The 24,337-nt window shown below is 34.2% G+C and overlaps 1 protein-coding gene across 6 annotated transcripts in view; it reads left to right on the plus strand.

The window, feature by feature from the left end:
- The window catches only part of AP3B1 (adaptor related protein complex 3 subunit beta 1), a 257,305-nt gene that overhangs the window by 69,929 nt on the left and 163,039 nt on the right, over nt 1-24,337 (plus strand). For all 6 annotated transcript variants that reach the window (XR_013445739.1, XR_013445738.1, XM_078067161.1 and 3 more), the window contains exon 7: nt 4,263-4,445. Coding sequence is in view for 4 of the 6 variants with exons in the window: in XM_078067161.1 (XP_077923287.1) it covers nt 4,263-4,445 (183 nt within the window). In the remaining 2 variants the exon portion in view is untranslated. The remainder of the gene's footprint in view (nt 1-4,262; nt 4,446-24,337) is intronic.

Below are 24,337 nucleotides of genomic sequence, written 5' to 3' on the forward strand. Positions count from 1 at the left end.
TAATCATCTACCTTCCGCTCAGGTCATGATCTCAAGGTGCTGGGATCCATGTCAGCTCCCTGCTCAGTGAGGAGTCTGCTTCTCTCTCTCCCTCTACCCGTCCTGCCTGTTCGTGCTCGCTCTCTCTGTCTCTCTCAAATAAATAAATAAAATTAAAAAAAAAGAGAAAACAGTAAGAATCCCAAATCATTTTTGTTTAAAAATTTCCCAATTAAGTGAACCGTGCACGTCTAATTTATTTCCACATTTTGAAAAGGAATTTATTTGTTATCAGCAGGAGCTTCTTGGGATCACTATCATGATGTTAACATTGCTATTGCTGCTGATAAATATAAATTTAATGTATTTAAAACTTTTCTTCACTTAACATTTTGACTTTGAGATACACCTCTGTTGCTTCTTTTAGCCTAAAGGAAGACTTTCTGACATTTAAGATCTCAAAGACAGTGAGTTCTATAATTCTCATTTTAAGGAAAGGTGGAAACATTAACATATTAAAAGAGAATGCATTTTCCATTTTACTAGAGTATGACCAATATTTATCATAAAATAGTCCTTTTTTAAAAATGCATCATGTAAGGTTAAGGAATATTGTTATGGTAAGATAATTGGAAGAACATTTTAGAGCTACTTAGGTAACTGTTGTCTAAAGGTTACCTATAAATTTTGAAAGATACCCCACAACTATAGTCAGTAAAATTAAAAGGGAATATTTTAATAATGTTCCATTATCCCCATTCAGCTGTTACAACTTTTCTTTATATAATTTCTTTATTGTATGTTCCTAGATTGACCGTTATCCTCCTATATTCTCTATTTAACATATCCTAAACACTCCTTTTTTTTCTTTTTTTTTTTTTTTAAAGATTTTTTATTTATTTATTTGACAGAGAGAGACACAGCGAGAGAGGGAAACACAAGCAGGGGGAGTAGAAGAGGGAGAAGCAGGCTTCCTGCAGAGCAGGGAGCCCGATGCGGGGCTCCATCCCAGGACCCTGGGATCATGACCTGAGCCGAAGGCAGACGCTCAATGACTGAGCCACCCAGGCGCCCCCTAAACACTCCTTTTTGATGTTCAGTTACAAATTCATTTTTAAAATTTATAATGCTTTCTCTGGTTTGCCTTTAAAAGGTAGAAATCCATATTTGTTGAGCAATTTAAGCATAGCAGTGGACAGTCTTATTTACAACACCTCAGAAGCAAGGTGGTATTTATTTCCTGTTTCTTTCAGGTTAATTTTAAAGAAATCCTATGGATAGCATTTAACTTTATAATAGAAAACAGACTTTCTTAAGAAAACAGATTTGGTCAATGCTTACTGAAAAACTCAGTTGTTTATATATTTTTTATGACAACGTTTCTCCTTAATTTAGCTACAAAATGATGTTTAATGAATATATTGGTAATTCATAACTAAACTCTGGGGGTAAGACAGCATTTTATAAGTTATTGATTTAATGTTGGTAAAAGCTTCACTGTTGTGGGCAAAAAAAAAAAACCCCATACCTCTGATTTTGTGCAGATGTTTTATTGTGATAGATCTATTATCCAGCTATTAGAAGATAAATGACTGATCTTTCCCATTTTCCATGCCTCAAGAAAATTGAAATAAGAAGGGGAATATCATTTGGGCTGTATGATTAGGGCAGGTTGGATGGCCATTAATTTAAGAGAAGAAAATCTTGGCAGCATTGGCCAACTTATACCATATTATCAATCAAACCTTGATGCACTTCTTGTGATGACCCAGCACTCTCAGATTTTTGCAACGTTAATTAGAATTCATGACAAAATAGATGCAAGGAAACGTTTTGTACCCTTCATAATTTTATAGAAAATTTATTGTTATTAGAGGAACCATTTGCTTAGTGTGATTTTTTTCATTACCAGCTTGTCAACTAGCATAGATAATCTGGAGAAAATATGAACTCCATAGATGGGGTGTCACTTTTGTTGATGGTTCATGTAGTTTACCTTGGAGCACAGCTAATGGCTGAAGTTCATAGCAACAGCACAGAAAAACATGGCAACCAAGGGAAGATAAATGAACCATGTTTATAGCTTTAATATAAAAAATACATAAATGGAAAACTGCATTTGAATTTGATGAGCTCATTGCTAGTTTTGTTGGAGTGATTTATTTTTCCCCTTATATAAGAAGCTACTATTGACACAGTGAGATGGAAATTAACTGTCTGTTTTTGGGAAACCAATATTTTTGGTTTTAAAATCTGAGTAGACCATTTTATTTTAATTCTTGAGGTTTTATAGAATATTGAACATTTAACAGACCAAAATTACCAATTCTGGCATTGTTTAACCTAGGGTTAGTTCGTTAGATCCGTACAATGAAATACCTAAAACGGTCAGTTTTATTTTGTGAAGGTAGTTTTCTTTATATTCTAATTATTTTTGTGTTTCCTTAAAGTTTATTTGTACTTAAGTATTTTCTTTTTTTCCATTATCGGTTAGTACTTTAGAATTATGTTGTACCGATAGCTCTCAGTTTAATAAATTTAATAACATTTGGTAGCTGATTTTTCTTTTAATTAAACACTTTGAAAAAAATCTAGGCTTAGGCAAAATACTTGATTTTACATAGTATTTCTTAAATTGAAACTTCATTGAATTGCTATTTCAGTTTCATGTACTATTTTATTCTAAGTGGTATTATTTATTTTTGTACTTTAGTATCCTGTATCAGTTGATATGTATATCTTCTATTAATGTAAGATTGACGTATATATAAAATATATCTATGGATAGATTTCACAAATACTGAGTTATTCTATAGTTTGATGTCATAAAGTTTAGTTGTTTAAAAGAGATTTTTAAATGATACTAAATCTGTTTAGAAATATGATTATCACAGAATATAATTTGCGAAGAGTGATTTGTGCAGGGGATATCAAAATGTGGAGATGAAAACATAAACTTAACTTCCTTTCCATATCAATAGCAAATAGGAAATTATACGTATAATACATTTTTTATTTAGTTCACACAAATAATCAATTCTTTGCTTTTTCGATTGAAGTGCATTCATGCTGGGACCAGCAGGCACCAGTACATGGGCAGGGCTGGAGTCAATAAATGCGGCTTCACGTTTATACTGATTGGTAATTCATAAAATCCCCACAGGACTAGAAACTTGTTTAGCATAATAGCAAGTCTATATTCTGAGCTGTTTTCTTTCAATTGTATTGTTGGTTGCATATTAATAAACTAAATGTCAGCCAAGTAGAGGGACAAACACTAAAAATACAAATATCATTGTTATCTAGTATTTTTCAGAAAGTACCATTTCAGTAAGTTACATTTCTATTTAATTGCTTATTTTAAGTCATTGGGGAAATTTTAGACACTAAAATGAAGATCCCTAGTGTTTAGAAAGAATATGATACTAATTTATTTTTTCAACAGTATTATATTGTTGGCTAACTGCACATATATCAGTGGTACATTTATAGAAGTATTTGTATATTATATATTCTGCTTAGCTTGTATCTTTATCCCAAAGATATCTTAATTTCACTGCTTTGCCCAAGTATGACAATTACAAAAACAGCACTTATGGTTCATTAATTGGTCTTGGAGAGAGCTGACTTTTGTTGGTAATACATTATTTCATCTTACACACGTTGTTACATAGGTTATAATAACGCACTAAAATTTTAGCCTGTGTGTTTTCTTTGTAAATGAAATATTGGTAAAAATTAACAGCTGGATTAAAATGTTGAAGATTTGAAAGTGTTTTGTACCAGAAACACTTACGAGTTCCTCACAAACTTTAAAATAAATTCATTGTCTTTCTCATTTTAAACTGACATGATGTGGTCTTTGTTATTGTCTTGATTATTTTTCTGAATGTTGTTATGTACTAAATAATGAATCATTAGATTGGAACTTAGGTTAGCTTTAAAAATGAAAAATGTATATGATGAAAATGTTGAATCCATATATGAACAATTTATTAAAATTTAACTTGACAAAAAATTGTTGGAATTTCTAATACTAGTACTTCTAATTGTAATATTTCAGGAAGGTACTACCTTTTCAGACATGTTACAGGTATAAAATTATTCTTTAAGGGAGTGACACTTAAAATTTGTTATTTATACATGAATAGTCATTTTTTAAATTAAATAACTCAATACTTTAAATATTGTCGTAACACTGATTGTATCTCTGCAATGCCTGAGTAGAATCTTTGATGGAGGGAAAATGTTTTTTAATGAGTTACTATTTCTTCCTTTTCTAGCTGGTAGCTGGGAGTGTTGTGATGGCTTTTGAAGAAGTATGCCCGGATAGAATAGATCTGATTCACAAGAATTACCGCAAGCTCTGTAATTTACTAGTTGATGTAGAAGAGTGGGGACAGGTTGTCATAATCCACATGCTAACTCGATATGCTCGTACACAGTTTGTCAGTCCTTGGAAAGAGGTAAGTGTTGAATGGTCTTCCATTTATAAAGTAAAATGGATGAGCTTTTAAAAATGTGTATAGTTGTAAAATATAGAGATCTGCATATTTATGGAGGACTCCTTTTTTTCATGTTCTTTTGGAAAGCAGGAAACAAAAATAAATGCAAGGATAATTTTTCATTATTTTGGCACTGATTGATATATACTTAATGACATAGTATACAAACTTTTAGTATGATACTTGGCAGGAGGCCCTTGTTAGGAGCAGAGCCTGGTACAGTGTTTGCAGTGATATTGCCAAATCATGGATTTTTTTTTTGAGATTAGTTGCTTTCATATTTTTAAGTCTCAACTGTTCAAGTGACTCACTTGTACAAGTGGGTAATGTGATTCTAGCACATGTGAATTTATACCTAAGAGAATTTCCTGCCTTTGTAGATAAATATTGCTGAACTTTTAAACTACCTTTTCCTAGTTTTATATTTTAAAATGTTTGTTTTCCTTTTTTTCACTTAAGCTGATAGAATTTTAGTAAAGTTTATAATTAAATAAACATTAAAATGAAGTTGTTTCTTTGTGCATATTAACATTAGAGGCATACTTAATACCTTCTTTTTACTTAATTGACAGTTGAGGAAATTTTATTACATATTTTGCAATAGAGGTCTTTGTGTGTATATATTTAACATTTAAGTGTAAGTTTTAAATTCCTTTAAAAAAAGAAATTAAATATTACAAGAATAGCACATTCATTCTAATCTTGTGATATTTCTTCTTTGTCTTTTTAAAAAAGCAGGTGGAGGGGGGTGGAAAGATGGGCAAAATGGGTGAAGTGGAGTGGGAGGTAATAGGCTTCCAGTTATGGAATGAATAAGTCATGGAGGTGAAAGGTACAGTTTAGGGAATATATTCAGTGATATTGTAAAGTACTGCATGGTGATGGTAGCTACACTTGTGGTGAGCACAGCATAATATATAGAGTTTGTCAAATCACTATGTTGTACACCTGAAACTAATGTGATGTGTGTCAACTTATATTTCAATTAAAAAGGAAAAAGGAGTATTACAGATTTTTAAAATCAACTGCCTAAAAAGTAAAAGACCAGAAATACCCCAATTATATCATAATGGTTTTACACAAACATATATGTACATACAGTTTTGTTGCTCAGTACATTTGAGTGCTCAGTTCATTTCACTTTCGTTAATTAGAAATAAAATGAGAGGAAAATGTATATAAAATCGAGGAATGTTCATGATATGTATTTTAGATGACCTTAAGCTCTCAGATGTTAAGGGGTTTAAATGTTTAAAATATTCATCGATGCTTTTTACAGTGACTTAGTATTGTTAGTATTAAAAAGTATTTTAACATTTTAAAAATATATCTTTATCCATAAGACTATTTGTAATACTGACTCCATCTTAATTTTAATATTAAGAAAGTATTTTGGTTTTTTAAAATTGAAATAGTTTTGAATTATTAATATATAAAAATCATGGCATATAGGACACTTAAATTGATGATTGCTTTTTTTTAATAAAGTTAATTTTATTTGTCACTGAACAAAGTAAACTCTTGATGGCACTTTTGCTGGATTAAGCAAGAACATGCCCGTGCTGCAAATTCTTGGCCCTTTGATATAAGTGATAACTTTGACAAGAGATTTTTGTTGCTAGTAATAAGTTGTTTGATTTCAGCCAGTTCTTTTCCAGAGTGCTGTTCAGATACATTTTTTTTTCCTGTTGGAAGGTTATAAAGTAATTTTGCCTTATCTAACCACTGTCACTATTTAATAAGATTTTAAATTTTACTTTCCTTTCACTATCAAATCATTTTCAGTATCTCTGTGCACATAATCCTTTGCTTTGTTAATTATGTAGAAATTGGAGTTAAAATACATCTTTCCTTGCCATATCTCCTAAAAATATGTAACAGACTTTAAAATCTCTGTGTTTGTAGTTTGTCTATTTATTTGTGTTTCTGTTCCTTGAATTTTATTCCATCCTATTTTAGATAAAATTCATGTTGAAAGCTATTTGCAAATCACAGAGGTTAAATTTTGCACTACCATACATATTTACTCTTTTGACAGGTAATTTAAAAAGTTGGGGCTATATGTATGTATTCCATGTGTTTTCACATGTGGATTCTTTAGACATTAATTATTACAAACATGAGATGAAGCCTGGTCCTTGTCCTGGGTATACTGAAACTGGCCTCAGTAATTTCTTAACTTTGCCACTTATTTGCACTTGACCTTGGCATTATTCTAAATTATGTGGTTGATAGACTAATTCATTAGTTTTCAAATGTGCACGTCAGGCCTCAGGATGCTGTAACACTGCCACAGGAACAACCACAGGGGGCAGTGGTGCTCTAGACTCTGCCCCTCTCTGGGTTCTTGCCTCTGTTCCAAACAGAGCAGCCTTCATCTTTGTCTGCCTTTCATATACAGCTATGAATATGATTTTCTTTGAGAAAGATTCCTTGGCTTAAAGAAAGAAAAGAAAAGAAGAAAACCTCAGTAAAATAGAAGATTTGTAAGGGTGTAACTAACTGTAACTATAACTATTTTTTTTTTTTTAAAGATTTTATTTATTTGACAGAGAGAATACAAGCAGAGGGAGAGAGAGGGAGAAGCAGGCTCCCTGCTGAGGAAGGAGCCCGATGTGGGACTTGATTCCAGGATCCTGGGATGAAGGCAGCCACCTAACCGACTGAGCCACCCAAGTGTCCCACTATTTTTTTTTATTTTTTAATTAAAGAAGGAATTCAGGTACACTGTGAAATAAAAGATAAATCTTCTTTCTTATAATAACCTCTTGGTTGACCCCTTAGGGGTATTTACTGGCAACTGTTTAATTTCAGTTGTTCTAGTGGTTGTAAATTTTACTTTGGATGACACATTTCACTTTATTTATTTATTTAATAAATTAGGTAACAGGCTTTTGTCTTTTTGTATACATATGTATTCTGTTCTATAGCAGCAGGAAAGATTTGGAAGGGTCATCCTTTATTGCAGTTTTAGAAGTTAGAGATTGTCCAACATGTTATTAGACTTTTGGTACAAATACAATTTATAAAATTAAGGTTCAGATGGATTATCATCATTTAGACCATGTCCATGCTTACTCTATGAGTTAACCCATCTCAGACTTTCTATATGGCTTGTTAGAATTCTGTTTCACTGAGCAGCTTTTCAGTGTGCAGTCCAGCCACTTGTAATCTTGGAGGCTTTTTGGCCTAGAGTTTTAAGTTGCATCCAATTTTTTAGGACTACACGTGGTAATTTTAATTTTAAAAATTAAAATTTTTAATTTTAATTAAAGGGGATGCCTGGGTGGCTCAGTCAGTTGTGTCTGCCTTCAGCTCAGGTCATAATCCCAGGGTCCTGGGATCGAGCCCCGTGTGTCAGGCTCCCTGCTCAGTGGGGAGCCTGCTTCTCCTTCTGACACCCCCTCCCACTCCTGCTCATGCTCTCTCTCTCTCACTCTCTATCTCAAATGAATAAATAAAATCTTAAAAAAAAAGTTGGCAAGCTGAATTATAAAGCTGGAAGAAACTTAGAAGTATTCTGCATTCCTGTCTGCTTTCATTTTTCACTTTTCGTGTTTGTAGAAAGCATACCATGTAGTAAAGAACTGCTAAGAATACTACAGGATAGAAAGACAAAGTGGAACAGTGTTCTAGCATAGTCAGTGCTTACTTGTTACAATCCTATTTTATCCATTTACCATCAGGTCTTGAATGTATTTTTTTTTTTTCCACAAAATTAGTAGAGTGTAAAGGTGTTCATTCTAGCATCTCATCCCCTTTTACATACAGGCAGAAATCACTTGTGTACATGCTGTATGAACACCATTTTATGATATATAAAGGGCCATTTATCTTGAAGTGAAAGATTTTACAAGTGAGAAAACAGTCTCACTAAAATAATATGTTGATTTAAAAGTTATTTAAAGTAAAAAAAAATGCCTCTACATACCAAATTCATTAAAATCAAGGGATTTCTTTCTCAGGTACTTAGATAATATGTGAAAAATAATATCGAGATACTTTAAGTTTAGCAATTTGTTATTTTGCTGTACTTTGGTAGTATTTTGAGATAGGACAGTAGCGATTATTACACCCATTTTATAGATAACAAAACTGACACATATAGATTTTAACAACTCACGTAAGATAATATTGCTTATAAAATGTGGAGCCAGAAATATGAACAGAGTAATCTGATCTCTAGGTCAACAGTCTTTCCTTTATTTTCTATTACCTCATGACCTTTTTTTTTTTACCTCATGACTTTTAAATTAAAATATCTTTTTGCTTACTTTATTTATTTTTTTAAAAGATTTTATTTATTTGACAGAATCACAGTGAGAGAGGGAACACAAGCAGAGGGGGTGGGAGAGGGAGAAGCAGGCTCTCCGCTGAGCAGGGAGCCTGATGCGGGGCTCGATGCGGGGCTTGATCCCAGGACCCCGGGATCATGACCTGAGCCGAAGGCAGACGCTTAACGACTGAGCCACCCAGGTGCCCCTTTTTGCTTACTTTAATAAGTTACTCTGTGTTTGCTTATTGCATTCCAGTTGAAGCCATATTTGAAACCCCCCCAAACCATAGTGCTTGGACAGTGCAATTAGGTAACAACTATAATTAAATTTGCTTTTCAAAGAGAAAAATCATGTTTCTCATTGAATTTTTAAAACATTTGTTTATGTTTTTATGCTTGAAAGGTAACAAAATTGTTTTTTTGAGGAATTGAAAATTAGTAGAAATACTTTTTGAGATGAGCTGATGTAACATGCTTTTGTCAATAAGTTCTCAAATGAACACATCATATACAAACAAGCTTCTTCAGGGCAGAAGAGATTTTTAATTTAGTTTATTTGCATCATTATAGATCAGTATTTAGGCTGTTTATATGTAAATGTATGATTTGAGGAACAATTAAGTGTTGACAAAGTAGATTGCAGTCATATCAATTGCAGTGCATTTTCCATAATTTTTCTAACTGACATCTTTGATGATAAATAGTGGATGCCAAGTCAAAGCCGATTATACAGTGCACTAGGAATTCATGGGGCTGTCAGGGAGAAGACCGATTGACTTTAAATTTACATATTAATGAGAAGATTTGTTAAGAGGGTGCTTGACTATAGAAAATAACAGCGTATTTATAGGGCACGACATTTTATAAATAAAGCTGATGCAGGAAAATGGAAATTAAACCTTTTAGGTTAATAAATTCAAGAGACTGCTAAAATGCATATTTGCATTTTTATTTTCTCAAATTTACCTTATTCTTTGCAGTCCATGTAGGTGTTTTTTTTTTTATTCTAGGTCAAGTTTGTATAATTTTCAAGGATATAAAATTACTTAAATATTCTCTTTGTGTCATTCAAGCTGATTATGAGAGAATACTTGAAGCATAAATGTAAATCTCTTAAGACTAAAGTTTCTTTGGTAGAAATAATGGATTTAAAAAAATAAATGTTATAAAAAAAACAAGTAAAATTTAAGAGTATTAAAAAACCCAAAACCCTTTAGTGGTGTTAATTATAAACTGAAAGAAAGCTTGGGCACACTGGGGCCTGACAGAAAGGTTTTTAATTTTATGAATCTAGCTTTTTAAAAGTTAAACTTTCTCTAGGAAATGACAGTTTTGCAAGAATTATCAAAATTTTTTACTTTCATGATCTAGAACTTAAAACTTTATGTACTCAGAGTTACGTTTTACTTATGAATCCAGGTAATACAATTTTAGTGGCGGTATGCATTCCATTTTGAAATTTGGAGTGATAAATTTACTTTTATTTTTCTCAATATATCTGTACTTCAGTTATAAAACCTTAGATGTAAGAAAGTTCCAAGTAATTTGTTTAAAGTATTTTGAGATAAATTTCTTAAGTTTTTCAGGGACAGCTATAAAATAACTCATCAGAACACAAAATTCATATGCATAGTTCTTGATTAGCAATTTTCTGAAAATACAAAGGTAGGGGGAAAGAGTGCATCACGTCCTGTCTTACAGGACCTACATGTTAGAGATTATTTTTTATTGAATTTTAATTTTCTTTACAGGTTAATTTTCTTTGTAAGATAAATTTTGTATCTTACTAAGGAACTATTTTTGAATCTCATTGTGTGAAATTTTTAAATAATAGTAGTGAGGAGTTATGGTAGAATCCATGCTTTCCAATACGAATACCACAGTTTTTGTGCACTTTTTTCAGGCGCCTATAGATGAAGGTTCAATATGCAATTTATTGGGAAACCATGGACTATGTACAGATACTGAAATGGGGTCTCCCTTCCCTCTATTAGTTATGAAACATTTATCTTAAAGAGTCCTTATTTTTCTTGTTCATAATTTATTTTTGCTTGGATTTTTAAAAAATATTTTAAATTTGGGGGCACCTGGGTGGCTCAGTCGGTTAAACATCTGCCTTTGGCTCAGGTCATGATCCTGGGGTCCTGGGATCGAGTCTTGCATCCTGCTCCCTGCTCAGCAAGGGGCCTGCTTCTCCCTCTCCCTTCCCCTCCCCCCTTCTTGTGCCCGCTCACTCTCGCTCTCTCTCAAATAAATAAACTCTTTAAAAAAATATTTTAAATTTTATCCAAGTAAACATATACATGGTTAAAAAAAAGTTAATAATACTTACATGGCTTATAAGAAACAACATTTTCCTGTTCCACCCTTCCCCATGCCCAAATTAGTTACCTCAAATTCTTTTAGATGTGTGTGTATTTAACTTTCTCCATTTCTAAGTAATATGCATGTTTTTTAGTAATATGCATGTTTTGCTCTTTCTTGATTTATGAATTTTAGACATTTTATATTGACTTCCTATTATAGAAATGGAAGATATGGCATTCTTCTATATTGTCTCATGCTTTCATTATTCCATCTTTGCAATATTGTTTTATTTTTTAATGTGTATTGTTCATTTAATTATGACTTTGCAAATATTATTTCTGTGTAGTAACATTTTCATCTCCTTAGGGAATCAGTATTTTCTTAGGTCTTATGTATTTGTAATGTCGTGTTACTTTTATACTTGACATCTTGGTTGGATACAATATCTTGGGTCACACCTTTTTTTTCTTCTGCAGAAAGTTCTCCCTGTAGCCACAGATTTTTCTCCTTTGCAGGTAACTTGATATTTTTGTTTGTACCCCCAGAAATCTGTTTTGCTTTTTTTTTTAATCTGTAGAGATTAGTAAGGTTGCATCTCAGAGTGAATCATTCTATATGATTTACATATTCACTTCTTTATTTTGTAGAATTTTTTTGAATTATTTTCTTTGATCTTCCAAGTTTTTTTTCTTGCTCCATTTGTCATTTATATGCTTCAGAAATACGTTATTTTACAATCTTTCTCTACTTTCATCTTTTCAAAAGACTGCTTTAATGTTTGTCTTTTTATTTGCATTTGTATTATCTCAAATCTTTTTATCAGTAATTTGATTTTCATTGATCTAATCTTTTTTTTTTTTTTTAAGATTTTATTTATTTGTCAGAGAGAGAGCGTGTGCACAAGCAGGGGAAGTAGTAGGCAGAGGGAGAAGCAGGCAGAGGAAGAAGCGGGCTCTCTGCTGAGCAAGGAGCTGGATGTGGGACTTGAACCCAGGACCCTGGGGTCATGACCTGAGCCGAAGGCAGACACTTAACCAACTGAGCCACCCAGGCATCCCTCTAATGTTTCTTTAACAGTTTTTACTTAATTTGGTAATGATAGTTATTTGGCTTTTATTCACTCAGGTTTCAATCTTACATTTCCTTTATTATATAATTTTATCATCTCATCTTTGAACTTGTGTTTTCTTGAGTTCATATTCTTAATAACTTCTTGGAGAATTTACTTTTGATACATAGGGAATATTTTTTCCCAGAACGATTTGTCTTTTGCATTTTTTAATGTGTGCTGTGAATATTTTACACAGTTATTGTACTCTTTTCATATTGTAAATACTTGGGACACTCAGGTACAGACATTTGTTCTGATACAGTGTGACTTCTTAGTTTTGTACAACCACACTGAAAGACAGTTTGTTTCTTCCTCTCAGTTTCAGTTTGAATTGTGTGTATTTTATGTCATACTCTTTTTTGGTTTAGCATTTGGAAAAAGGAGTAATTTGTGGGATAGTAAATTTATCCTCAGCAGTTATTGAAGGTTTTGTTTTTGTTTGTTTGTTTTAGAATGCTTGAGCACTTTTCTAGAATTTTCCTAAATGCCCTATACCAGCATTCATCTGAGACCTTTGACTTGCAATTGAGATGTAGTACTTCAATGGACTTAGCGTTTCAGCTTCTACTGATGGAATGCCTTGATTTGGTTAACTCTCTAGAAAATTTTTGCAAAAACCAGCTATCTAAAGTCACTGTAAGACAGTCAAAAGTAGGAAAAAACCAGAGAGGATTCTGCATATACAAGGCTGAAATTTCAAGGTGTGAGGTTTTTGAGTTTGCAGGTTTTTGTCTGAAGTCACTCCCCAGACTCATACAATAATGGAAAAAAACACAGCCTTACTTACTTAGCTGTCAGAGAACAGACTTCAAGACTAGCAGAATACCTAAATATTGGGGGGAAATTCCAGAAGGGGGTGGGAGCCATAGAAGGGTGAACCCCCTGGAGAGGCATAGTAAATAGATCCAAATCCTTGGCTGAACAATAAAGTGTGGATGTATGGGGAAGACTCTAGTGGGTCTAGCGAAAAAGCAGCACCTGCAAGATAAAGAACTAAATGGAGATTTCACTTGCTGGCCACATTAGGGTAGACAGAGTTTGCAGTTGGAGACCAGTAAAATATCTGCTATAACAAATGCCAATACACTTCAGAGGAATGCAATGTAAGGAAGACTTTGATGGTGTGTGGTTGATCATATCCAGAATACAATTTTAAAACAACCAGTGGACATGAGAAACAAAAAAATAACTGCTGCTCAAGAGAAAAAGCAGTCAATAGAAAATTACCTCAGTATAATCAAGAAAAGGCACTTACAGATAAGTAAAGCAGCTATTAAATATATGGCCAGACTACTAAAAGCAATATAGTTGTGTTGAATGAATAGATGAGCAGTCTTAACAGGGAAAAGACACCATAAGAAAGAGCCAAATGGAAAATCCAGGGCTGAAAAATACAATGATTAAATGAAAAATATACTAGATGGGCTTAACAGCCCAGAAGAGGCAGTAAAAGAGTCAAGAATCCTTAAGGTAAATCAGTAGAAATTATGCAGTCTGAAAACCAAATAGAAAAGCAAGGTAAGAGTCTCAGAGCCATGTGGAATAATACCAAAGAGAATGAAATACCTGTAACTGAATTCCCAAAAGGAGAGGAAAGAGTGAATGGAGCAGAAATAATACCTGAAGAAATAAAGGCTGAAAAAAATGTCAAATTTAGTTGAAAGGGAAAAATCCAAGCACACTGACCCACGAAACTTACCAGATTCTCCAGCAAAATAAGTAAAAAGTCACACTTAAACATATCATAGTTAAACTTCTGAAATCAAAAGAGAAAAAACATTGAAAGCAGACAGAGATAAACAATGCGTTATATACAGAAAAATAAAGATACGACTTAACTGCTGATCAGAAACAATGGCATCTAGAAAACAGTGAAATATCATCTTAAAATTATTGACAGGAAAAACTCAACAAAGAATTCCATGTTGAACAAATCCAGTCTTCAAAAATAAAGGTGGAATGAAGACATTTTCAGAAGAACAAAATTGAAAAATTCCTACATAGGGAAATTGTATTACAAGAAAGACTTGAAGAAATTGTTTAGGTTGAAGAGAAATGGTAATAGATGGTAATTTGTAACTGTAGAATGGAATAAAGAATGAAAGGAATGATATATATGTGGGTAAATATAAATTACGCTTTTTCTTTTTCCTCATTTTTTTTTTAAAGCTTTATTTATTTATTTATTTGACAGAGAGAAACACAGCTAGAGAGGGAACACAAACAGGGGGAGTGGGAGAGGGAGAAGCAGGCTTCCCGTGGAGCAGGGAGCCCGATGCGGGGCTCGATCCCAGGACCCTGGGATCATGACCTGAGCCGAAGGCAGACGCTTAAGGACTGAGCCACCCAGGCGCCCCCTTCCTCCTCATTTCTTTAACATAGAGTTTCTGTAACACACATGCACACAAATTATCTCTTTGTCTCTGGCAATCACAGACTGCACTTGCTTATGCTTGAACTCTGAACTTGGCTGTACACTCATGGAGCTCTAACCTTCTTTTGTCTACATTGCCACAAGTCGTTGTGTGGACATAACGTTTTTATTTGTATAGGAGTGGAATTGCTGCATTGTATAGTAAGTGTATGCTCTGCTCCTTCTTATCTCCAGTTCCTACTCTCTGAACAATCAGTTCTAATTCTTAGCTTTGTATTCAACTGGTTATCCATGTATTATTTTTAGAACAACTTATATAACTTTTAGAAGTGACTTAAAGGATATCATTTAATTTAGACATATGCATATTTTGGAATTAATCAAGAATAAGTGCTCCCTTTATAAAATTTTATGTTTTATTTAAAGAGTTTTTCATAACCTAGACTTTTGCCTTTTAAAGTTTTTAAATTGTTGTTTCTTGGAACCCTAATTTCCTACCCTTGGTTTACCCAGAGTATAGATTTTTTTCCCCCATAAAATGTAATTTTTTTCCTAAAATATAAATTTTAGGGTTCTCTATAAGATTAAAAAAACCCTTTCCTGATTTATTCCCTCCTCCTTGAAATGTCCACAAATATTTTAAGACCTCTGCTCTAACCTTATTCTTTTTTTAAAATGTCCTATAGGAGAATACATTCATTAATTTCAGTTCACCAGACATTTACCTTTTCTAATATATTTTCTTTATTTCAGGGGTTAAGATAAAGAGAGAATGAATACGTAAGAATCATGATTGTTCTACTTAGGTTGATTTTAGTTTTATTTCATAACTTATGATTGAATGAGAACCACTCTAAAATACATTCTCATAACAAAAAGCAATTCTTATTTATTCCTCATCATTAGATAGGAATTAGTAATGCCAATTAGGACCCTTCTTTCTCATGTCTTAGAACCCTTAGACTTAAGTTCAGCATGTGTCATGAGTATATTTTATTTCAGAAAAAAATGAAAAAATGCCTTATATAGATCTAGATTTCTTAGTAACAAAGTTTGGAAACTGCTGTACTCAGAAAGCTTGTTTCTTACATATTGGAGCTGAACATATAGTCATAAGAAATGAAAAGTGCTGTGGGCTATTGAACACTGAATTTTCATAGTGGCTCAACAGAAAGTTACTGGGCACAGGTGTTTCCATAATTGTGATGTATTGGGGGAGATTCAGTGTTCAATGGTCCTCAAACCCACACTTCTACCTGTGTGGCATAGTGGTCACTGGGCTGTAATATAAAACATGTAAAGTGAAGAGCATAGCATTTACCTCATGAAAGGAAAAAAAGTCTCAAACCAGTATACATATCCTGATTTGTTTTGTATAGACATGATTTTGGGGGAGAGGGAAAACTTCTTTTTTTCCTTTGAGAAAAATATTAAATATAAAATTTTATTCAACATGACTTTTTTTTCTAGTGGATATATTTCTCTGATAAGGTATGCTATATCCATACTGAATAGTTAATTTAAGCGATTACGATATTGCTCATCACCTTCCCACTCTGGTCTTCTTAGCACATCTAACCCAATGTCAGAGAGATGTACCACCAGTATATTGCTATGGTATCTATGGACTGAATGTTTGTGTTCCCCAAAATTCGTATGTTGAAGTCCTAGCCCCCAGGGTGATGGTATTTGGAGGTGGGGACTTGGGAAGTTACTAGGTTTATTATTTTTCAGTTTTTTAAGATTTTATTTTAAGTAATATCTACACTCAACATGGGGCTCAAACTTCTAAGGCTGAACAAGAGTCGCATGGTCTACTGACTGAGATAGCCGGGCGCCCTGGAAGTAATTAGGTTTAAATGAAGTCTTGAGGGTTGGGCCTCACCATGGGAATAATATCCTTACAAGAAGAGGTACCAGAGAGCTTCTTCCTCTTTCTTTCTCTGCCATGTGAGGGCAATGAGAAGGCAGCCATCTGCCAGGCAGTAAGTTCTTAACAGGAACCCAGTCTGCTGACACCTTGATCTTGGACTTGATAGCCTCTAAAACTGAGAATTAAATGTTTATTGTTTAAGCCTCCCAGTCTATGGTATTTTGTTACTGTACTAATACAGGTATCTCGGATCGCATGAGACTGTCATGATGTATTCCTCTGCATAGCTTTTAAGCATTAGGTAATAGTCTGTGTCTACAGCAGACTACAGAGATTCTTTTGTCCTCGTACAAATCTTAAGATTGTGCTAGTGCCCTCCAGGCTATCACTGAATTTAGAAGGCAATTGGGTAGATTCATTGTCTTTTTCTTGACTACTATAAATGCCAAGTTAATAAGAAAGAGGACAAGATGAAGAATTAACAATTTAGAGGTAAAATCCTGGCCCCACCACTTTGTCTGTGAGATTTTTTTTTTTTTTTAAGATTTTATTTATTTGACAGAGAGAGACACAGCAAGAGAGGGAACACAAGCAGGGGGAGTGGAAGAGGGAGAAGCAGGCTTCCTGCTGAGCAGAGAGCCCGATGTGGGGCTCGATCCCAGAACCCTGGGATCATGACCTGAGCCGAAGGCAGTCGCTTAACCAACTGAGCCACCCAGGCGCCCTGTCTGTGAGATTATTGATAAATTCAAATAAGCTTGTGTACCTCAGTTCTTTCATCTTGTGAAAAAGGCAGTGAATACCGGCTTTGCTTACCTCATGGGGTTAAGGATCCAGTAAGATATTTGTGAAAGATCTTTCCTAACATTAGGGATTACTTCACCTGAGTTATTGTTTATTTTTACTGACTCCAGTGTTTTTGGTCACATGTTGCAGAAGAAGATGTTTTTCAGGAATATTTGATACCTTCATCAGTTTTCATATATAAGCAGATTTTGCATTATGTAGTTTTTAATTATTGTCAGTTTTATATTTCTTGTTACTCCTTACTGAACTAATATAAAGATCATAGTTTGTGTTTATGTCTTAGTTAATCCATTGAGAGAAAATGAGCAAGTCTCCCTGTGTCCTAAGATCTCTTAAAATCAAAGTTCATCCTCAGAGTAAAAAACTGTGGGTTTAAACACTGACTTACTGTAATTTTTGTGAACATTTGTGTTTGGAGCTTCAGGTAAAAAATTTATTTACAGTACTACTACTTAAGTATAATTTCACACTTTATTCCATGAGTCTGTGTAATAATAATGGTACTTCAAAGATGTATAAACTATGCCTTTATAAATACACTTTATAATAGAGTAGAAGGTAATTTTTTTTGCCTTCATAAAGCTTATATTTGATGTAATAACATTTCTCTTTACTGAAAGTAAATGTTTTAGAGCAAAGTGAAAAGCTAATTTTATTCTGATGTTTTTATATTAGTATTTGGTGTGGTCAGTACACAGTGAAGGGAGGCCTGTCTTCATATGAGATAGGTTCAGATATTAAACTCACTGGTTCTTCCCCCGCCCCCAGTGGTTCTTTTTTTAAATTACAGTTTATTTTTTAGAGTAGTGTTAGGTTCATAACAAAATAGAGCAGAAAATGCAGAGTTTTCATATATTGTTGATCCTTGATAAACACAGGTTTGAACTGCAGGACTCTAGTTAAATGTGAATTTTTTTTTTTTTTTTTGCAAATACAGTGCTGTAAATGTATTTTCTCTTCCTTAAGATTTTCTTAATATTTTCTTTAATTTTATTTAAGAATACAGTATATAATGCATATAACATACAAAATATGTGTTAATTGACTGTTTATGTTATTGGGAAGGCTTCTGATCAACAGTAGGCTACTAGTGTTAAGGTTTTGAGGAATCATAAGTTCTTGGATTTTTGACTGCCGGGAGCGGGGGGAGGTCAGTGCCCCTAACCCTCGTGTTGTTCAAGGGTCATTTGTACTTCCTGTTTATTTACACACTCAACCTTTCCCACTATCAGCGTTCTGTACCACAGTGGTACATTTATTGCAATCAGTGAATGTATATTAATACATCAGTTATCACATGAAGTCCATAATTTAAATTAGTGTTCACCTTGGGTGTTGTATATTCTGTGTAACATGACTCTACCATTGTAGTACTCTACTGAATAGTTTCAGTGCCCCAAGAGTCCTCTGTGCTCTGCCTAGTCATCCGTCTTCCCTACACAAACCCTGGCAATTAACAGTTTTTTACTATCTCCATAGTTTTGCTTTTCTAATGTCATATAGCTGGAAATCACACACTTTGTAGCCTTTCTAGATTGGCTTCTTTCACTTAGTAATATGCGTTTAAGGAGTCTCTGCATCTTTTCATGGCTCTATAGCTTGTTTCTCTTTAGCACGAAATAATATTCCATTGTCTGGATGTACAACAGTTTATGCATCCTTCCACCTGCTGAAGGATTGTTTGTCTGCAGGAATTGGTTATTATGAACAGAGCCGCTCTAAGCCAGCTTTTTTTTTTTTTTTTTAAGTAGTTTTTGTGTAGGACTCATTTGAGTTTTTGTGGGTTTTTGTGTGGACTCATTTGACTATGACCAATGATCATGATTACTAGATCCTTTGGTAGGAGTATATTTAATTTTCTAAGATGCTGCCAAATTGTCTTTGATAGTGGCTGTACCATTTTGCCTCCCCCCTGGCAGTGAATTGAGAGTTCCTTGCTCTACATCCTCATTAACATTTAGTAATGTCAGTGTTCTGGATTTAGGTTATTCTCATAGGAATGTGTGGTATCTTATTACTGTTTCATTTTCACTTCCCTAATTACATATGATGTTAAACATCTTTTTGTATGTGTATTTCCCATCTATATATCTTCTCTGGTGATTTGTCTGCTCAGATCTTTTGCTTATTGAGTTGTTTGCTTTCTTATTGTTGAGTTTTAACAGTTTATTCAGGGGGATTCAGGCAGCATCGGAAGACACTGAACTCATCTCTTCTCATGTACACAACAAACTTAGAGCTATAAATAGAATAATTTTCCTCTGGAAAGAACTTGAGAACTGGGTGAATAGCACTTCCACACCAAAAGACAAAAGAGACACATTAAGATGGGTAGGAGAGGCAAAGACATGGCCTCACCCACAACCTTACCCCAGATATAGTGACCACACAATCAGGAGGGGTCTCCAAAATATGTCATTTTCCCTTGAGGAGTGATATTGTGTCCCACTTGCACCAGGAAGACAAGCCCCCAAAATACCTGGTTTTAAAATTCAATGTGGATTAAGATCAAAAGAATCATAGAACTATAGGGAAGAGAGATTTTGCTCTGAAAGGGCTCAAATGCAAACCCCACCTGTCCTGAGATTAAGTGCAAAAGCAACAGCTTGAAAGCACATACCGTAAACAAGGGAGACCCACTTACTAATTTTAAAGTACCTGCCAGAGAGATAGGGACCTGCAGGGATTTTGTCTGGGGATGAAAGTGCTGGTGGATACTATTTTTGCAATCTCATCCTAACTTGCTGGTGGTAGAGCAAATAGGCATCATTGTTGGTGCTGTCCCTCTAGCCAGCTAGCACTGGAGGGAGGGCTCTGTCCATCCCACTGTACCAGGCTATGCAAGCACCCCACACCATGTCCATCCCATGTAGCACCAAAGGTGCAACTGGACAGGCAACCATCTTCAGCCCTGCCCTCCTCAGGCAGTATTCCAGCCATCACTGGGCCAGACAAAGGCCCTTAGCCTCACTCACCCCGAGTAGAGGCGGAATTGTAACTGGGATGGTCAAACAATTTAAATCTTCCTTGCCCCACACAGTGGCTGAGCCACACCCAGGTCAAGTGAGTGTTTCCAACCCTGACCTCCTGTGCAGCAGCCACAGCCCTATCACAGCCTTTGGACACATAAAGCCTACAGAGGAGATTACACTTCTGATCCACATGAAACAGCTCATACACGTGACCAATCCTCAGATTGAGGGAGGTAGCCATTTCCCCTAATACATATAGAAAAACAGAGTGACAAGCAAAATGGAGAAACAGAGGAATATGTTTCAAACCAAAGAACAAGGTAAATTCCTAGAAACAGATACTAATGAGGTGGAGATAAGCAACCTACCAGATTAAGAATTCAAAGTAATGGTCATAAAGATGCTCACGGTTCTCCATAGAAGAATGGATAAATACAGTGAGAATTTGAACAAAGAGAAAATATAAGTACCAAACAGAATTTATAACTGAACTGAAAAATACACTGGAGGTGTCCAGCAGCCAAATGGCTGAAAGAGAAATACACATCAGCAAACTAGAAGACAAAGCAATGCAAAACATCAGGCAGAGCAGCAAAATGAAAAAAAAAAAAAAATTAAATGAAAATACTCCAAGGTACATTTGTAAAACATGAAGCAGGATAGCATTTTCATTATAGGGGTCCCAGAAGGAGAAGAGAAAGAGTCAGAAAAATTATTTGAAGAAATTATGGCCAAAAACTTCCTTAATCTGGGGAAGGAAAGAGACATCTAGGTCCAGGAAGCCCAGAGAGTTCCAGATAAGATGAACATATTGAGAAACATAATTAAAATGGTAAAGAAAATAGTAAATGGTAAAATGGTAAAGTATAAAGAGAAAAAGAAGCAAGAGAAAAGCAACATATATAAGGGAAACCTTATAAGGCCATAGGCAGATTTTTCAATAGAAGTTTTACTAGCCAGAAGGGAGTAGATGACATATCCCAAGTGCTGAAAAACAAAAACTGGTAACCAGTAATTTTTTTACCCTATTGGGTTATCATTTCAGAATTGAAGTATGGATTAAGAGTTTTCCAAATAAGGAAAGGCTAAAGGAGTTCATCACTACTAACATGGTCTTGCGAGAAATGTTGAAAGAACTTAATGTAAGCTAAAAAGAGAAGGCACAAATTACTAATAAAGTATATGAAAGTAAAAATCTCACCAGAAAAAGTAAATAAATAATAAAGGTTGTGGATCAAACACTTATAAAGCAAGTGTGAAGGTTAAAAGACAAAGTAGTAAAATTAATTAAAGATACAATAATTAGTTGGGTACATAAAATAAAAAGATGTAAAATGTGTCAACAGGGGCACTTGGGCGGCAGAGTTGGTTAAGTGGCTCTTGATTTTGGCACAGTCATGATCTCAGGGTTGTGAGATCGAGTCCCATGTTGGGCTCTGTGCTGGGCGTGGAGCCTGCTTGAGATTTTCTCCCTCTGCCCCTTCCTCTGCTTGCACGAGCACTGTCTCTCCTGCTCTCTTAAAAAAAAAAAAAGCGTCAACAGAAATTTTAAATGGGGGAGGGTGTGGTAAAAATATAAAGTTCTGGAATATGCTCAACATTAGTTTACTATCAACTTAAAAATGACTGTTATATGCATAAGATATTATATGGGAACCTCATGGTAACCACAAAGAAAACACTTAAAAAGTAAATATACAAAGGAAAAAGGAGAATCTAAACATAACACTAAAGTTATCAAACCACAAGGGAATATAGAGAAGAAAGGAACAGAGAGGAACTGCAAAAACAAAACTATTAACAGTGCCAATAAGCATATACCTGTTAATTACTTTAAATGTAAATGGACTAAATTCTGCATTCAAAAGACATAGTGTGGCTGAATGGATAAAAACATGCAACCCTTCTAAGTTAGAAACTCCCGATCTAATGATGTACAGACTGAAAGTGAAGGGATGAAAAACATACACCATGCAAATTGATTTGAAAAAACGTTGGGATAGCAGTATTTTAAGATAGATCACACAGTAGGCCACAAAGCAAGTCTCCATAAAATTAGGATTTAAATCATAAGAAGCATACCATTCTGGCCACAATGGTATGAAACTAAAAATCAGTTACATGAAGAAAAGTGTAAAAAACACAAACGTGAAGACTAAACTGCCTGGTGTTAAACAATGGGTCAACGAAAAATTCAAAGAGGAAGTCAAAACATACCTTGAGACAAATGAAAATGGAAAGCCAGCAATCCAAAATCTTTGGGACAAAGCAAAAATAGTTATAAGAGGGACTTTATAGTAATACAGGCCTACCTCAAGAAAAAAGAAAAATTTCAAACACTCCAACTTTACATTTAAAGGAACTAGAAAGGGGTGCCTGGGTGGCTCAGTAGGTTAAGTGTCTGCCTCCAGCTCAGGTCATGATCTCTGGGTCCTGGGATCGAGCCACACATCAGGCTCCTTGCTGATGAGGGATCCTGCTTCTCCCTCTCCCTCTGCCCCTCCACCCTGCTTGTGATCTGTCTCTCGCTTTATCTCAAATAAATAAAATCTTTTTAAAAAGATACAGAAATTAGACAAAGAAGAACAAACCAAAGTCCAAAGTTAGTAGAAGGAAGGAAATAGTAAAGATAAGAGCATTTTGAAATAGATCAGAGACTTAAAAAAAAAAAATAGAAAAGATAAATGAAACTAAGAGCTTGTTCTTGGAAAGGTTCAACAAAATCAACAAACCTTTAACCAGGCTCATCAAGAAAAAAGAGAGCCCAAATAAATTAGAAATGAAAGAGGAGAAATTGTAAATAATACCACAGATATACAAAGGATTACAAGAGAATACTATAAACAATTATATGCCAACATATTAGACAATGTATAAGAAATGGATAAATTCCTAGAAACATACAATCTTTGAAGACTGAATCATGAAGAAAGAGAAAATCTGAATAGATCGATCACTAATAATGAGTTGAATCAGTAATCAAAAACTCACAAGACTCAAAAGTCTAGGTCCAGATGGTGTTACAGGTGAATTCTAACAAACATTTGATAAAGAGTTAATACCTATCCTTCTCGACTTACTCCAAAAAATTGAAGAGGAAGGATAACTACCAAGCTCCTTTAATGAGGCCAGAATTACCCTGATACCAAAACCAAAGACACTACAGAAAAAGAAAATTACAGGCCAGTATCCCTGATGAACATAGATGAACAAATCCTCAACAAAATATTAGCAAATTAAATTCCAGCAATATATTAAAAGGATCATACACCATGACCAAGTGGGATTTGTTTTAGGGATGCAAGGATGGTTTAACAAATCAGTCAACATGATGTACCACATTAGCAAAACAAAGGTTAAAAGTCATAGCATCATCTCAATAGATGCAGAAAAAGCATTTGAAAATACTTGACATCCATTTATGATACAAGCTCTGAACTAAGTGGGTATAGAGGGAACATACCTCAATATCATAAAGGCCGTATATGATAAATCCGTAGCTAACATCATAGTCAACAATGAAAGCTTTTCCTCTAAGATCAGGGGTAAGACAAGGTTGCTTACTCTTGCCACTTTTATTCATCATAGTATTGAAAGTCCTAGCCGTAACAATTAGGCAAGAAAAAGAAATAAAAGACATACAAATTAGAAAGGACAAAATGACAAAACTGTGAGTATTGCTGATGACATGATACTAGATAAAGAAAACCCTAAAGACTCAAAAAACTGTTATTAGTAACTTAAGAATTCAGTAAACTTTCAGCAAACAAAATTAATATATAGGAATCTGTTGTTTCTATATACTAACAACTATCAGAGAAATTAAGAAAATAATCCCATATACAGTTTGTTCATCAAAAAGAATAAAATACATAGGAAAAAATTTAACCAAGGAGTTGAACAACTTATACTCTGAAAAGTTTAAGACACTATGAAAGAAATTGAAGACAACATAGATAGATGGAAAGATATACCCTGCTCATGTATCAGGAGAATTAATAGTGAAAATGTCCAAACTACCCAAAGCAATCTACAAATTCATTGCAATTCCTATCAAAATACCAGTGGCATTTCCTACAGAACTAGAACAAATCTAAAATCTGTATGGAACCACTGAAGACCTTGAGTAGTTA

Source organism: Halichoerus grypus, chromosome 2 (assembly GCF_964656455.1).
Source record: "Halichoerus grypus chromosome 2, mHalGry1.hap1.1, whole genome shotgun sequence".
In the NCBI taxonomy this organism is placed as follows: domain Eukaryota; kingdom Metazoa; phylum Chordata; class Mammalia; order Carnivora; family Phocidae; genus Halichoerus; species Halichoerus grypus.